The sequence below is a fragment of the Choloepus didactylus genome, chromosome 4 (assembly GCF_015220235.1).
Source record: "Choloepus didactylus isolate mChoDid1 chromosome 4, mChoDid1.pri, whole genome shotgun sequence".
Classification (NCBI taxonomy): domain Eukaryota; kingdom Metazoa; phylum Chordata; class Mammalia; order Pilosa; family Megalonychidae; genus Choloepus; species Choloepus didactylus.
Window position 1 is genome coordinate 7,398,198 of NC_051310.1, and position 18,362 is coordinate 7,416,559.

Here is an 18,362-nt window from a genome sequence, read left to right on the forward strand (position 1 = left end):
TACTTAATTTAAATCTCACAAGTCCCCCTACAAAAGAATCATTAACCCCACTTTACAGACAAGGAAACAAATTCAGGAACAGAAGGCAACTTATCTGAAGTTACACAGCAAGTGCTGGGCTTACTGCACCCCATGCTCTACCTCTGTTTCCCTAAGTGAGACCATCTGCAATTTATAAAACACGGCATTCCTTCGAAGGACCTGCCGAACAGCTAACCAAACTGGTAAATGTCAGTAATTAATACAGTTACATGATTCAAGACTTCTTACACAGTAGGCACTGGATAAGTGCCTTTAAAACTACAGAAAGAGCAGCTAAGGTTACAGAATAAATCTCAGCCCCCCTCACCTCGGCGTTGATCTATTCAGTTTGCATGTATTGAGGAGGCCCACAGACCTGTTTAATCTACATGTAAGAGGCACAGAAACAGAGCAGGATAAGCATGAGTGCAACAGAGAAAGCATGGAAAAATAATCCGATAAGCTTCAATAAATCACAGAACATACAATGCACATCAAAATGGAAAAACATTTTGGTTTGCATATATAGACTTGGATATAAGATTCATTAGAGGCCCTCAGATATTTATCATTCACATATTTGCATTAAAATGTTAAACTTTTTTTTTTTAAAGTCCACTTTTGTTGCACACATAGGAAAAACAAGACATTTTCTTCTGAGAGCCAAAGGCTCTTATGAATTAAAGAGGATTTGCCGGGATTCAAAGTGAAGGACAGAAAATAAAGCTTGAAGACATTTGCAGTAACCAGGGCAGCCAGTGAGAGCAGTACTGTACACTCACTGCGGGAGGCCTGCTTAAACAACCAGCGGGGAACGTCAGAGAAGTTATGTTCCCTCTGGAGAGCAAGGGAAAATGAATGCTCTTTATTTTGGAAGTGGCAGAAGTACTGGCTTGTGAGAGACTGCACATAACGCAGCACAGTTTTTAACGTTTAAGGCAAGTAAAGTATATCTAGTGTAGATATGCAGAAATACCATTATTTTTTTCTCTTTTACCTTCTGTTCTCTCCCCTACTCCCAAACCCAAAACCCTGTAGGTTCCAAAATGTAATGGTTCTTTACATTATATTGCATGTGCATTTGATATGTTTTGCTAATTCAAACTAAATTTTGGACGTCATAAAATGTCTGCAATGGAGACTAGAACACAGAAGACACGTGGAAATCTTTCTCCTTATGGCTACAAAACATCTTTAAGCATAATAAGCTACAACTATGTCCTGTTTTCAGCATGTGATTTGGAATCATGAATTGTTTTTCCAAGATTCTGCAAAACGATCCCAAACTTTTGCGACAAAAAAATGGAAATTAGACAGATGGCTCTTAGGCAAGGCCAAATATTTTCTGATGTGATCCTTTGTAATGACAACAGTGAAGACGAACACTAGATTAAAACAATTATTCACTCAACAAATTCTTATTGGGTATCCACCATATCACTGGGTGCTGTATTGGGTAATGGAGCATGGAGGGGAAAACAGAACTGATATGGCATTTTCCTTTTAATTAGGCGATAATTCTGACAGACTAAGATCACACACTTCACGAATTAAGAAATGCTCACAGCTTTCTCCATTTAAAAATGTATCGCTGTGTGGCAATAGCCGCATCATTTCCTAGGTTGTCTCAGAGAATCTGACAAAACAAAAGAAGCTTTTTCTACCCTATGAAGCTAAATATCTGAGCCCAGAGGGGAGAACTGTATCACTTCTGATTAAGGGGTAGATATCAAACTGTCTTCCTCTATTTGACAGTATAATACTTCAGTCTCCACTTTGTAACTGAGAACAGACTCAAAACATGAATTTAACACCACGTTTCAATGGATCTTAACGACAGGGAAATAAATCAGAAATTAAAAAATCAACTAAAATCAGATTTTTGTTTTCTAGTCTTTAACTCGTGTATATATTTGGCATTGACTACAATACAACTATAAATGCTGTCTTGCTAACAAGTGAAACTATTTTTCCAAAGGACCGTAGGCTGTTTGTTTGGAAGCAATAGACATTTGCCATTCTAGCTCACATTGGGCACAGAACATTTTTTAAAACAATGCTCTCCTTTTGTACCAGTTGTGTTCTTTTGAAATTCAGTCTCAGAGCTCTGCCCCATTGTAATATTCTGCTCCTGGGCTGAGAGAATGGTTGCCTCTTTTTTGAGCCAGTGGAAATGCTCTTCTATTGTCAGCTTCAGCATCCCCACTGGGCAAGGTATGACCCGCCACGTCTTCCCTGGATTTTCTGCTTTTTCCCTTTGACTAATGGAAACAAAGCTTTTCCCAAGGATTCCAAATGAGCGCCCCAATCAAACTCTTAATTGGCAACACAAAGCATAACCCCTGGCCGTGGGACTATATCCAAATGGGATTTTTTTTCCTTAAGCACTAGGCTGAAAACCACTGGAGAAAAGAAAACAAACATTTACCTATCCACAAAGCCACACATGCCCAACTAGGTTAATTCTGTATTCTGATTACAGAAAAATTCCTACCTGACTGTAAAACATATTCGAAATGGTGTGGGAGTTATTTTAATCCCAATATTCCAAATGCCCAGCTTGCTTCTTTTTGTTCTCAAATTTTTTTGCAAATGAGAGATCTATAAGAACTTTGCCACAGAGGAACAATTAGATGCTTAGGTTTCCAACATCTAAATGAATGAGAACTCACATCCATGGAAGCCCATAAAAGCCGAGAAAACAAAAGAAATGAACAAATGAATGAATATCAAATAAGTTAAAATAAATAAATGAATAAATAATAAATGAATAAATGAACACCTCTATACTGAAAACCAAGAGTCCTGGACACTCAGACTAGAAAATTATGTCTTTCTAGTTGGCAGCTGTTTGTTCACAATAGCATCTTAGATTATTTTTTAAGTTAAAAAGAAAAGCCTAAGAGGCCTTAGACTATTATGGAAGGAATATTACCCTTTAAATGCTAACACAAACTCACAGATACACATACAGATAATAATGATTGCTACTAACACTCTTTCTTCCTCCCTGCCTTCCATCCATTCTTCCCTTTTCTCCTCCTCTCTGCCCCCCTCTCTGTCCCCCCCCCCCCCCATTATATTGTGGAGAGCGAGTCCTTCCACATCTGGCCGAAGCCCAGGGCCTAGTCCTTTGCTTGGAGCTCAGCCCCTCCCTGCAGCCTGTTAGGAATGGGCAGCTCTGACTCCACTTGCTGCGTCTCCCAGCCCGTGACTGCGGTGCTGTCCACACTCGCAGATTTCACAGCTTTGAACACTTTGGTCTACAGATGGTTTGGAGCACAGAGTACGCAGGCTTCCAGGCAGTGAGTATATCATGCACACACTATGAGAAGACATCAGGGCTGATGTGGGCATCCTCGTGGGAAGCAGCCCAGCATGGTGAAAAGAGCATGGGCCTTGGAGCCAGACACACCTGAGTCTGAGACCCCTCTCCAGACGGGGGACCCGTGGGCAAACTGAAAGTGTTTCACTCCCAGTCACAAGCAAGCATCAACTCAAGCACTGGCTCTGGCAAGCCCACGGGGCACCTTACATCCCATCTCCTCAGGGCCCATAAGGCAGTCAGTATTTTAATGAACTCTGCAAGTTCTGTTGCATTCTCACAAAAGCCCATAAGGCAGAGGACCAGGAGAATTTAAGGCTTTCGGTAAAATATAATCATCAAGTTTCTAATTTTCCAGGGCCTAAAAATTTAAAAAAGTGGCCTGGCATATAAAATATAAAATTTTAATGTGGCAATTATGAAACAGTTAAGAGCAAAGTATGATCTTTCTGACAGTGAACATCAATATTTAAAACTCCACTCTTAGGTGCAATGTAAAAGCATGGACTTACCCAAATGTTACAGATGAAAACTTAGGGCTGGCACGGCAATTCGAATTTTGCCCTGTTCCAAGTATGGACTCGGGAACAGCAAAGTCATCTTTACATAGGTTTTATTTCCATTTTTTTTCCAAAAGTGAACTTTAAGTAAAAATACAAAATGGCCACTATGGTTTTAGCCAGTAAGATTTCAAAGACAATATGATCAAATCTTCAAAAAGCAGAATAATAAATTTATACATTACATGCGAAATATGGTACTTTTACAAGCTTCAACTCAGACCAGTAACTATTAAGTGTCATATAAAAAATAATACTCAATTTAAAATCTGAGATGGAACAGCTTCTAGAATTCCATGAAGGCAAGCCTGGCTTACCTTTTGGTTGCAGGCGCAGCAGTTTCTTTCCTGGCCCCGGAGGGGGACGGGAGAGAGCCGCTTGGTTTCTTTGGTAACACGGTGCCGTTGTTGACGGTGGTTCTTAAAGGCAGGGTCTGCACCAGTGGTCTTGCTGCAAGACAAGCAGAAAAGGAAATGAGAACATTTCCCTTTGCAAAGGCGACTCCTTATGGAACCTAAGGTCTGTAGAAAGGAAACAGACAGCTATTCAAAAATGCTAGCAAAATTGATAGAAGCACAAAGGCACCTCAGCGGAGAAGGGATCTCTTTCCTGCAAATGGTGTCGGAACAACGAACAGTCCTCACACTGTACACAAATTTAATTCAAGATGGACCATAGAACTAAATGTAAAATGCAAAAACTATAAAGCTCCTAGAAGATGCATAGGAGAAAATGTGTGTGACCACTGGTTGGATGATGAGCTTTTTGGATACAATACCAAAAGGCTGATCTATGAAAGAAGCAATTAATGTTGGACTTCATTAAAGTTTAAAGACTTTTGCTCTGTGAAAGGCACTGTTAAGAAAATGCAAAGACAAGTCACACTGGTAGAAAATATTTGCAAATCACAGATCTAATAAAGGACTTATAATACAGAATATAAAAAGTACACTGAAAACACAATGGCAAAAGAAAACAAAAACAATGAAAAAATACTCAACATTATTTGTCATTAGAGAAATGCAAAGTCAAACAATAATGAGATAACTCCACACATCTATTAGTGTGGCTAAAATCCAAAAAACTGAATAAATGTCTTTCAATAGGTGAATGGATGAACAGAGATATAGACATACAACAGAATACAATTCAGCTATAAAAAGTAATGACCCCCCCTACACAAAAATTAACTCAAAATGGACCAAAGATCTCAATATAAAAGAAAGTACCATAAAACTCCTAGAAGATAATGTAGGAAAACATCTTCAAGACCTTGTATTAGGAGGCCACTTCCTAGACTTTACACCCCAAGCACAAGCAACAAAAGAGAAAATAGATAAATGGGAACTCCTCAAGCTTAGAAGTTTCTGCACCTCAAAGGAATTTCTCAAAAAGGTAAAGAGGCAGCCAACTCAATGGGAAAAAATTTTTGGAAACCATGTATCTGACAAAAGACTGATATCTTGCATATACAAAGAAATCCTACAACTCAATGACAATAGTACAGACAGCCCAATTATAAAATGGGCAAAAGATATGAAAAGACAGTTCTCTGAAGAGGAAATACAAATGACCAAGAAACACATGAAAAAATGTTCAGCTTCACTAGCTATTAGAGAGATGCAAATTAAGACCACAATGAGATACCATCTAACACCGGTTAGAATGGCTGCCATTAAACAAACAGGAAACTACAAATGCTGGAGGGGATGTGGAGAAATTGGAACTCTTATTCATTGTTGGTGGGACTGTATAATGGTTCAGCCACTCTGGAAGTCAGTCTGGCAGTTCCTTAGAAAACTAGATATAGAGCTACCATTCGATCCAGCGATTGCACTCCTCGGTATATACCCGGAAGATCGGAAAGCAGTGACACGAACAGATATCTGCACGCCAATGTTCATAGCAGCATTATTCACAATTGCCAAGAGATGGAAACAACCCAAATGTCCTTCAACAGATGAGTGGATAAATAAAATGTGGTATATACACACGATGGAATACTACGCGGCAGTAAGAAGGAACGATCTGGTGAAACATATGACAACATGGATGAACCTTGAAGACATAATGCTGAGCGAAATAAGCCAGGCACAAAAAGAGAAATATTATATGCTACCACTAATGTGAACTTTGAAAAATGTAAAACAAATGGTTTATAATGTAGAATGTAGGGGAACTAGCAGTAGAGAGCAATTAAGGAAGGGGGAACAATAATCCAGGAAGAACAGATAAGCTATTTAACGTTCTGGGGATGCCCAGAAATGACTATGGTCTGTTAATTTCTGATGGTTGTAGTAGGAACAAGTTCACTGAAATGTTGCTATATTATGTAACTTTCTTGGGGTAAAGTAGGAACATGTTGGAAGTTAAGCAGTAAAAAAAAAAAAAAAAAAAAAAAAAAAAAAAGTAATGACCCAATCCACGTGACAACACGGATGAGCCAAATACATATTGCTAAGTGAAGAAGTCGGTCTGAAAAGGCTACATGTTACGTGAATCCATTTATATACTCCATGGTACTATGCATTTGTCAAAACCCACAGAACCTTACAGTACAAAGAGTGAACCTAAACATACTTAAATAAAAAAACAATTAGGAGATTAGGGATCCCATGGTGGAATGCAAATTGTGACAAAAGACTCTAGCTGTATTATAGAAGAGGGTGGCAGAAAAGGTGCTGACCCAAGCAATTCTGGAAACGAGTGGGGACTGGACGACTGAAGACAAAACGAGTGTACATAACCACAGTACTCTAGTTGGTAAAGTTCTCTCCCATGGGGGTACGGGTTAACAATTCTGACACCACTATGAATGAATACCGGGGTGGAACAATTAAGTAAATGGGCGGAGGATGGTGGAGCCAGGTTTCTTACTGGTGGAGTAGCAGGTTTTAGATAAGCCAGGGGAGGGGACTAGAATGATCCATGTGGTACTAGTCCGTACTGACATAAACAAATAATTGAATAAAGAAATAAATGGGGGAGAAGAGACAAATTTCCCTTGCAGAATTCCAAAAAATGTATTTAGATACTTTGCCCTCAAGGAGGTGGAGCCTAACTCCCCACTCCTTAGTAATGGCTTCCTCCCGAGAAGCACAGTACGGAAAGGGGGGCAAAAGTAACTTTCCGGTGGGGAAACCCGACCACCACCACCTGAGCCAGGTGATGGAGGCGACTGCCCACAGTGATAACAGCATGCATCCTTGATACGTGTGATTGGGATGAGAAGGGCACTTTGCCTCTGGGGTCTTCCTCCCCAAAGCCCACATTCCCAGTCTGCTCAAGAGAAAAACACCAGACAAACCCAAATTGAAGGACAGTCAACAAAATATGTAACCAGTCCTCCTCAAAGCTGTCAAGGTCATCAAAAACAAGGGAAGTCTGAGAAACTGTCACAGCCAAGAGGAGTCTAAAGAGACGGGATGACAACTAAATGTCATGTGGGATCCTGGATGGGATTCCGGGAGAGGAAAAGGACATTAGGGGAAACCTAAGACACTCAGTAAAGCATAGACTGTAATTAATAATAATTACATCAACCCTGGCTCACTGTGCTGTGGTACATGTGACAAACGTATCATACCAGTTGGATATTAACTGTAAGCAAACTGGGTGCGAGGTACACGAAGGCTCTCTGAACAACCCTCGCTATTTTTCTGTGAATCTAAAACTATTCTAGAGTTAGAAGTTTATTTTAGAAATGCTGGCAAAGTTTAATTTAATTTGTTTATCAGAGAACTAACATGATTTAGAAAAAATATATATCATGGCATGTATCTATTGCTTTAAATAAAACATTCCAAAGGATGTGCCTCAATTTTAGGCTTTTAAAACATTATCAATGACAAAACTGCATATACTGCCAAATTTTTACTGCAGTGGAAATTTTCAGTCCCTAAAGCTGAGGGTCAGACTTCATTGTTTTTTAAGGCAAAAGTCAGTGGAAAAAGTCACAGTCAGCCCCCTCTAGCCAAAAAGCATGGTGCCCCTCTTCCTTGGCCGCTCTTGCCATGCCTAGTCCACTCCGTGGCGAGTGTCTGCTCCACCTGCCTGGAGGTTCCTGGAAGCACCACCTGCCAAGGTGCCGATGCACAGAAGGCACTCAAAACATATATTTGCTGATCAGAACCACATTAAATTCCAATAACAAAAATCCTGCTTCTAAAAGATCTTATGTTGCCATTTCTGAGTCATTAATAAGGGTTTTATTTTTTTTGAGTCCTAATTTTAAAATTCAGCCTCATAATAATCTAGTATCGTCCTTCCCCTAAAAGGAGAAATAGAATTTTAAAAGCCCAGGAAAAGAAACTCATGTGCATTCAGCAGGCCTTCCTGGGGTGAATAATAAAATCTTATATGTTAAACTCTAGCATCAAGAGCAAACAGAACTATTAAAGTTACGATGAGAAATCATGAAAGAAAAAAAAAAAGAGGCTGGGGAGAGCAGGAGGGGGAGATGGAGGGGAGGGAGGAAAACAGGAGAGGAGGGGAGTGGTGAGCGCTCTTGAATGATCAAGAAGTTGGGAAGGTCCTATCTCAGCAAGATCCAGTAACCGCTGCACCCCCATCTTGAGAATATCCTAGGATTCTGCCCCCACTGACTTCTAAAGCAGCACGATGGTCATCACCAACAATATACTTACTAAATACCTATTTTGCACATGGCATCATAACAAAGCTTCTTGTTAGGTGGGAGTTGTTCAGAAGTCCACACAGTGCAGCGAGTCAAAGTTTAAGTATAAAGTTTAAGATTTAGTAGAGGAAGAAAGCAGGTGGGAGCCAGCGAAAAGAAAGAAAGAAAGATAATGGCTCCGGCTCTCTATTGGAGAGCAGCATATTTTAACAAAAAAAGGAACCCATGTTGGGAAGGGTGCCTGCTGTGGTGTTCTGTCCCTCGATTGGGTAAGTGCTTATCAAGTTTTGGGCTGATTAGTTGCTAGGGTTCTGAGACAGTATTCTTTTTAGGAGAGCAGCTGTGTTATCTAACTAGGGAGAGCAGGCCGTTTTGGTTGTTCATCTTATGGACATAACTGACCTTACCTTACCCACCTTCGAGGTGCCACCATGGCTGGAACAGCCTTGAACAGCCTTCATTCTTTAGTTTATAGGGCACCTGTTTTTTGTGAAATAAGCTGCGGAGCCCCAGAGTCAGAAACTCCTACTACATGTTAGTTTCTTCTTCTAGGATCTAACACTTCTTTCATGTTTCTATACCTAAAAACTAGTAGCCTGGACCCAAAGAAGAGAAGTTGCTGCCGCAAAGGAAAAATTCTGGAAGGCAAAAATACCTTCCACCTGCACAAGTCCCAGATGGATCATGAAGACGGCAGGACACATGAATTGCTCCCGGATACGTAAAGTGATCTTTAAAAGCATTCAGAAGTGAAACAGTGCCAGGGAAGGTTCAAAATACAACTTTCTGCTCATCAGTCGCTAAGATAAATGAATCCCTAGCTTTTAGATGAAACTGAGATACGAGACTTTCTTCTGGTTTATAAAAGGTTTATACATATATAGCATTTAATTGTTCCTGGTGGCAATGTGACACTAAAAGGGAACTTTTTTCAAACAAAAGGAGTCTGATAAACGAGACGTGTCAGGAGGGCATTCATTTGGAGGAACAGCAGGATGGCTGCAATCCCAAATCTCAAGGGGGCCCAACAAGCACAGGAGAGTTTAAAAGGCAAGGAGTCTTGAGTTAGACAGGACTGGGCATATTCCCAACTCAGCTTAATTTCGTGGCCTTGGATAAGCCTTTCCAGGCCTCAGCTTCTTTGTCTGTAAAACAGGAGATCAGTACCCGCACTGCAGGGCTGCTGTGAGGATTAGGAAGGAGGACAAGAAAGTTCCTAGCAGAGTGTCCGGCACGCAAGAAGTGGTAGCTATGATCCCATGGCTACACTCAGATCACGAAATGCTCTATTATTTCCTTTTGGACCTCGGGGTACCATTAATACCCTGAATGCAATGTGAAAAGAACTGAATGCGGCACACACCTTAGGATCGTGCAGGACCAGGTGCAGCAAGTGCCCACGGCTGGGTCCCACACACGAGAGAGATGGACTAAGACCATAGACAGGTTCTCACCCCCAAAGCAGTCAGTGCTCCGACGGAGGCCAAGTGAGGCAGGAGGAGAGCACGGGGGAAAGGTTGCAGGCTGTGGCCAGGGGCCGGGGCTGTGCTCTCGGCTGGGTCCCCGCCTGTCCGGGTGACGGCTGGCAGGTCATGCTGGGTCCTTTTTTTCATAACCATAGAGTAAAGGCTTTACTCTGCAAATGTTCCTCAAGGCTTTAGTCTGCCTTGTGCTCTGAAATCTGTGATCATACTTCACGTGAGATGAGCATTCCGAGAGACAGCTGAGCTTCTCTGCAAGTGAGTCCCTCTGCCCCAATTCTCCCAAATTCTTCACCCCAAGGGAAGGGAGAATAAAGTGGTGGCAAACAGACCCCCCCGGCTGGGCAGGTACAGTTTCCAGTAATGTGTACGGGACCTAATGTCAGCAATTTCCTGCTGGTTTTCAGACCACGTAATATGTCTCCATAAATTACCTTGAGTTAAATTCCCTGCAAAATAACTCCATGGTTTGGTAATTGAAAATCCCTGGCTCAAAATAAGGCATTTGGAATCTCAGGTTGAAAAACACTCATAATTAAGCCTGAAAGGAAACTCTGTTTCATCTTTCTAAATGGTAGGTTTGGAATAACCAGACTTTGAGAAGTATTATCCATGATAATATATTTTTGAAACTAAAGTTGATATAAATATAGGAATTCAAGTATAGCTAATCAAATCTACTAATGCATGTTATAATATAGTATGGTGTTGAATTATAATCTACAGATCAAGAAACCCTTTCAACTTATATTAATAACTCAATGTGCAATATTTGCTAAGGAAAACTTCCTATTAGGTATAAAAATAAATTTGATTAAGCAAATCATGATTATGTATGTGATTATGTATAGAAATCCAAAATTTAATTTTGGGATAGTATCTGACCATTATGAACCTAGAATTCCTAATGATCTATTTCAAAATTTAAAATGTCTGTATTTGGGACTGGAGGAGGCAACCTGTTTTTGCTTCCCGGCACTAAGCTGTAAGACAAGGTGGAAAATCACCCAAGTGCATCACCACCAATATCTAACAAGATTACAGACCAGCAATCCCACTTCCAGGAATCTATCCCAAAGACATATTGGCAAAAACACAACATGACATATGCACAAGGGCAATCACTGCAGCATTACTTGTAAGACAAAAGACAGAAATAAGCCAAAGGCCCATCAACAGGGAGTACTATGGGAGCTCACAGATGATCTCTGCAGTGGGATGCCCTCCAGGATGTATTGCTAAGTGAAAAGAGTAAGACATAGAACAGCATGTTGAGGATACTGCCTTCTATCCAAGAAAGGGAAGGGATACACACACACACGCACACATTTATATGCATATATATATATTTGCTTATATTTTTTAAAATGGAAAAAAACAAAAATAATGAATATGGTTATCTAGAAGAGAAGAGTGGAAACAGGTGAGGAGGAACAGGGATGGAAGCTAGCTTATTTTGGAATCACATAAATGTTATCCCAAATCAAATCAAAATGCAAACAGCGCAAGACCTGAAAATTGAAAATAAAATGAAATAAATAAGTGTAACTGTATCAAGTTGATGTTTTAACCACATAGAGAATGATCTCAAGTGATTTTAAAACAGTAATTTGATTATCCCTAATGGGATACAGGTGAAAGACAGAAAGAACTGCAAAGATACCTCAAGTATTTTCAGTAGTCATTTTACTAATAATATTGGCATTGTTATTTTAAAACTATCTTACATATAGTAAGATAAAGTCAATAAATAATTATATTCATGTAATTTAGAATCAAGATTTCAGTACAAGATAAACATGATTTGCAATCAAAGATGTTAAATAAAAACCCTTTCATCTTAAATTTGCACTGGAAATGATGGTATGAACTTATGATTTATTTTTCTCTTTAAAAAAAATAAAGATTTCCTAGCTTTGTCTACTGAACACAACTAGAAGCACCAACCAACCTGAAACAATGAGTTCCACGGGTGCCAGTTGGTAGTTTCTAAATACCATTTTCTAATAAAAGGAACTAGAACACCTTAGAGAAATGGCTGATTCTGAGTCTGGGCAGGAAATATAAAATGTGACCTAGAACATTTTTTCTCACAAGAAAGCAAGAAAGATCATTGGGACCCATCAAAAGGGCACAGGAGCCCACCTAAGGCAGCTCCCACCAGCCGAGATGGGACAATTTGAGCATTAAAAAGAACAATGACTTTAATACCTCCAATATGTCAAAACCTATGTGTTCATAATGATAATAAGAACAAAAACGCAAACTCATTGGGGAGCTTTGGAGGTCACCAATGTAACATTCTAAAACTTGGTTAATAAAGGGAAATAAAGCGTTAGTCCCAGGGTTGCTGCAGGGAACTGTGTTCAGGATAACCAGACAGGAAGTGTGTGTATGGGGTGAGGGGTGGGGGGAGTTCTTCTTTGGAGAAGAATTCCAGCTAACAAATGAAAAAGAAATAATAAAATTCATAGCGACATTATTCACAATTGCCAAAAGATGGAAACAACACAAGTGTCCCTCAACAGATGACTGGATAAACAAAATGTGGTATAAACATACGACGGAATATTATTCAGCAGTAAGAAGGAATGACGTCCTGAAGCATGTGACAACATGGAAGAACCTTGTGGACATCAGGTTGAGTGAAATGTCAGACACAGGACAAACAGGGTATGCTCTCACTAAAATGACATATCAGTTGTTTGATTTGTCTCTAGGCTGTACATTAGGAGAGTCAGGGCAAAAGACAGGTGAGGTAGCCCTTCTTTTATCATAGCTAAATGTTAAATTGTCCAGTGATTGTTAGTCCTGAAAAGGGATTGAGAAAGCCGCCCAGGTATTGCCAGTGGCACGAAGTGTCTCGTCCATCTACCTTCAAGTTCTGGTCATCTCCAAGTTTGTTTACTCTGTCAATGGAAACACTGCAGAGTGGAATGTGACCACCTGATGCAGAGAACGCGTTTCTCCACAGTACATCTCTACGCCAAATTCAGGAACTGCAGACTGGCTACAGGCAAGAGCAGAAGGGTGAGTAAGCCGTTCAATGTATAAGTAGCTCGTCCTTTTTCCTTAGAGAAGTTCTGGCTGGAAACAGCGTCGGGGTACCAGGGTCACAGACAGCGTCTCTAGGCAGACCCTGCCGACGACTCTCTGGCATTATGTTGGTGGATGGCCGCCTTTAGATGAAGTAGATGGACTTGGGCAAGTATTAAGCCAAGGAGACGTCAGATGCTCAAAAAAGAAATAAAGGACCCTTAGATAAACCAAAGATTTCATTTTGGAACAAAAAAATTGGAAAAGTAATTATTGTACACTCTCTTGAACTTTGAAACATGTATTTACCCTAAAAATTATGCATCTTTGCCAAAAAAGTCTTGTTGCAGGCTATATCACTGAGGTCAGATGAACTCAGATAATTAATGAATGCAGAGTGTTACATGGATGCGTTATTTAGTGGCTTTCTTCTATGCCAAAAATCTGAAGACCTGAAGTCGATTTAAAATTCTAACTCATTATATCATTTAAAAAAACATTTTGAAATTAACAAAACAGATTCTTGCTGATGTTCTTACAAACATTGGGGACTGACGGTTTGGAATGCCAAGCCCTCAATTTTGGGGCTTGCTCTTATGAAGCTTATTACTGCAAAGGAGAGGCTAAACCTACTTATAATTGGGCCCAAGAGTCTCCCCGAGTACCTCTTTGTTGCTCAGATGTGGCCCTCTCTCTCCAGCTAAGCCAACTTGGCAGGCGAACTCACTGCCCTCCCCCCTACATGGGACCTGACTCCCAGGGGTGTAAATCTCCCTGGCAACGCAGGGTATGACTCCCGGGGATGAATCTGGACCCAACACCGTGGGATTGAGAACATCCTCTTGACCAAAAGGGGGATGTGAAATGAAACAATTTAATAAAGTTTCAGTGGCCGAGAGATTTCAAATGGAGTAGAGATGTCACTCTGGTGGGCATTCTTATGCACTATATAGATAACCCTTTTTAGGTTTTAATGTATTGGAATAGCTAGAAGTAAATACCTGAAACTATCAAACTCCAGCCCAGTAGCCTTGACTCTTGACTGTATAACAATGTAGCTTGCAACGAGTAACACTGTGACTGTGAAAACCTTGAGGATCACACTCCCTTTATCCAGTGTATGGATGGATGAGTAGAAAAATAGGGACAAAAACTAAATGAAAAACAGGGTGGGATGGGGGGGATGATGTGGGTGTTCTTTTTACTTTTATTTTTTATTCTTATTCTTTCTGGTGTAAGGAAAATGTTCAAAAATAGATTGGGGAGATGAATGCATAACTATATGATGGTACTGTGAACAGCTGATTGTGCACCGTGGATGATTATATGGTATGTGAATATATCTCAATAAAACTGAATTTAATTTAAAAAAGATTTTGAAATTAACAAAATGCATATGAATAAGTTTTAATATATTGTTTGACAGGCAGGTGAGGTTGTAAATTGTTTGTTATTTAAATTCTCAGGTATGGGTTTAGAAGTGCAAGAGTCCTGTAACTTTAAAAATTCAATATAATGGAAGTACACATGGGGAGAAAACATCAATGAACTGATTGCAAAAAGTCATTTATTAACCCAAATGCCCGTCATCTGATGAATGGATAAATAAAATGTCATTTATCCATAAGACAGATACTATCCGGCAATAAGAAGGAATGGATGGTGTGGTCCAGGTCCTCATGGCACTTGCTGTGGTTCTCCTGCCCGTGTCCTAAGCTACGCGAGTGCTGGGGCATCTGAAGCCGTCAGTGCCACCTCCGCTGCTGATCTGACATGGGATGGATACAGCTGCTGTAATCCCTTAAGCATGGGTGCCATTAAAAAAGTGGTTGAGAAGAAAATACCTGGAATTTGTCTTATCTTTGGAGTCTGGGAAGACCCTGATAGAGGATGTGGAGGACAGCTTCTTGAATGTGAATTCCCAAGTAACGACAATGTGTCAGATTTTTCCTAAAGATGCTAAATTGCAGCAAGGCAACGCTATGGGATTCTCCCAGGGAGGGCAGTGGCCCAGAGATGCCTATCCCCTTCCCTGATTGATTTGAACCCGCTTGGGGAACAGCATCAAGGTATTTTTGGACTCCCTTGATGCCCAGGAGAGAGCTCTCGTGTCTGTGACTTGATCAAGAAAACACTGAATGTTGGTGCTCACTCCAAAGCTGTCCAGGAATGCCTGGTGCAAGAGGAAAACTTGGTAGACCCCTCAAAGAGGGATGTGTACCACAACCACAGCACCTTCTTGGCAGATACAAATCAGGAGACGGGTGTCAACGAGTCCCACAAGAAAAACCTGATAGCACTGAAGAAGGCTGTGATGGTGAAATTTCTCGATGATTCCATTTGAGCCCGTGGATTTGGAGTGGTTTGGATTTTACAGAAGCGGCCAAGCCAAGGAAACTATCTACTTACGGGAGACAATTCTGTACACACAGGACCACCTGGGGCTAAAAGAAATAGACAAGGCAGGGAAGCTAGCCTTCTGGCTACAGAAGGGAACCACCTTCGGCTGTCTGAGGAATGGTTTGATGCCCGTGTCATTGCCTTCCGTGAGCGAAACCCTTGCAGTTTGCGCCGATGCTCAGGGAGCCCCTGGCACCTCTAAACCACATGGGCAAGAGTTCCATTTGTGCCCAAGCCTAGCTCAGAGCCGGCTTCTCTCCTGTCACCATATAACATGCCCTGCTCAGAAAGATCTAAGCTCTGAATGTTGTCCTTCACCTCATCCTTATCAGCATCTGGTGTCAAATGCAAGCTTAAATAGTTAATAACCTTGGAGACTGTTTTACATCCTCTGATGTGGTCAAGCTACCTTAGGAAGAGAGTCTGTTATGGATCAGTGCCAGAACTGTGCCCAAGCCCAGAGGAGACTGAACAAATTAAAGCACCGAGGAAGACGGATCCTGAGGGCTCAGGAAAGACTGGCCACATTTCAACCAAGAGAAAACACCAGTACTCAGGCCTGAGTTACATGGATGCTTTCTCAGTCTTGCTGGTGGAGATCTAACCATTGCTTGAAAAAGTACTGACTGGATAATGTTCCTGTTTAACTTCTTAAGGCCGCTCTCCTTTCCTCGAGTATGTCGCCTGTTCCGGGTTGCTGAAGTGGCTGTTATGCAAAACACCAGAAATGGATTGGCTCTTATAAAGGAGGTTTATTTGGTTACAAAGTTACAGTCCTAAGGCCAGAAAAGTGTCCAAACTAAGGAATCAACAATAAGATACGTTCCCTGTAGAATGTCCAATGGAGTCTGGAACACCTCTGTCGGCTGGGAAGGCACATGGCTGGCATCTTATTTCTTTGTTCCCAGGTTGTGTTTCAAAATGGCGTTCTCCAAAATGTTGCTCTTGGGGCGTTTTGTTCTCTCTCAGAGTCTCTGGAGCAAACTCTGGGCTAGCATCTTCAAAGCATCAGCAAAAGTCTGCTTTCAGTGGCCACCCCCAAAATGTCTCTCTCAGCTGCAGCACTGAGCTCCTTCTGTCTGAGCTCTTACAGGACTCCAGTGATTTAATTAAGACCCACACTGAATGGGTGGGGTAATACCTCCATGGAAATAATCTAATCAAAGGTATTACCCACAGTTGGATGAGTCACATCTCCATGGAAACACTCAATCAAGAGGTCACACCCTAATCAGAAAGGTTAATAAATCTGCCCCCACAAGAATGCATTAAAGAATATGGCTATGGGGGAACATAATATATCCAACTCGGCACATTGCCTTTTGGGGTGTCTTAGCGATTATTAGACAAATTTTTCTTGCCCACCATTGTACCTGTGTAGCACTCATTTTGACTCAGCAAACAGTAATGAAGTAGGCACTCTGACACAAAAAGAGAGAAGCACCCAACTGGGTTGCTTAAGGAAGGAAGTGTACATCTTGCTTAGCTTAGATAGTGAGGTGAAGAAAAATGAGGAAGTGGATATGAAAAGGGAGGAGATGGTTCTTTCCACTGCACCCCTGACTAACCTGTACTTGGTTTCTTATTATGACTAGTGGTCTGCATTCTAGTGTCACTCTATTGCTGGCTTTAGCAGGAGAATGGGAGGAAAAATGTGAAGAGAATGGGCTTTCTAACTCCTATCCCCCAAAATCACACTGACCAGCACACTCCAAATTGTTTCCGATCTGCATTGTGAATAAAGGTTTGCATGCACGGAGAGCTTGGGAAACACTGCATACTCCCTTTCTCCACTTAGAGACCAACCCACGGTAGAATATCGAGGACTCTGAGAATTCCTGTTACCATAAAGAAAACTAACCTTAATCTACCATGTCCCACACCACTGGAGCATGGATGGCTCAGAGGCCCTCTCATCCCCCTCACCCCAATTTTTTGAAGACTGTTCTGCAAAATACCAGTTTGGGAAAATAAAGGTTAGCTATGCTTTGATGGAAATACCTTGTTTTTAGTACTGTAAAGTTTACCGGTTATGATTTTTTCTTTCCCTTTCTTAAGCCTTATTCAACTAAAAGAGAAGGATTAAGGGCAAGAGGCGGGGGTATGTGTGAAAAGTTTAATTTTATTGGGTTGTCTAAAATAAAGAGTAGTTTCTTTAAAAAAGAAAAAAAAAAAAGGTGGGAGGGAAGATGGTGGCATAGAGAGGAGTGGAAGCTAAGTAGTCCCCCTGGAACAACTAAAAAAAAACAGAAACAACTAGTAAATGATCCAGAATAACCGCGGGGGGACAAACGAGGCCGTCCACTCATCATACACCAACCTGAATTGGGAGGAATGCCCGAGATCACAGCATAAAATCTGTAAGTAAAACCTGCGGATCCAAATTGGGAGACCCCCTCCCCCATCGCCCGAGCTGCAAAGCCGCGTGGTGCCAGAGAGAAGCTCTCTCCCAGCAAGCGAGCATAGCTCAGCTGAGCTCCAACTGGGGTTTTAAGTAGCTAGTGTGAACTGCTCACTACAGGTATGAATCCCCAAAAAACAGACAGAGGCTTTGGGTGACGACTGACCTTGGAGAGCCGGAGGGTCGCCTCGGACTAGGTCTGAAGGGGACTATCTGTTTCTTTATTGGCTCAGTGGAGAAAGCCCCAGTCATATTCAGTTTCCAGGGCTGTGACTCAGAGAAGGGTAGAGATAGCACAAGCAGAGAGAGACCATTTAAATGCTAATGACCTCCCCCTAGGGGGTCTATCTTCTCTAAGAGGAAAGGGATGGGGCCCTTTCCATTCAGAACCAGACCCCAGAGCCTGGGGGAACACGGACACACCTCCTCACACCAGGCAAGAATTACAGGCTAACAGGCATCACCTGCTGGGCAGAAAAGCATAGTGACCTGAGGCATCACA

At 41.4% G+C, this 18,362-nt stretch overlaps 1 protein-coding gene and 1 pseudogene across 3 annotated transcripts in view; one reads left to right on the forward strand and one right to left on the reverse strand.

Moving 5' to 3' along the window:
- EML1 (EMAP like 1) overlaps positions 1–18,362 on the reverse strand; it is a 225,621-nt gene that overhangs the window by 73,042 nt on the left and 134,217 nt on the right. For all 3 annotated transcript variants that reach the window (XM_037831901.1, XM_037831900.1, XM_037831902.1), the window contains exon 3: positions 4,224–4,356. In XM_037831901.1, the coding sequence (XP_037687829.1) occupies positions 4,224–4,356 (133 nt within the window). The remainder of the gene's footprint in view (positions 1–4,223; positions 4,357–18,362) is intronic.
- Positions 14,715–15,661, forward strand: LOC119530860 (annotated as a pseudogene).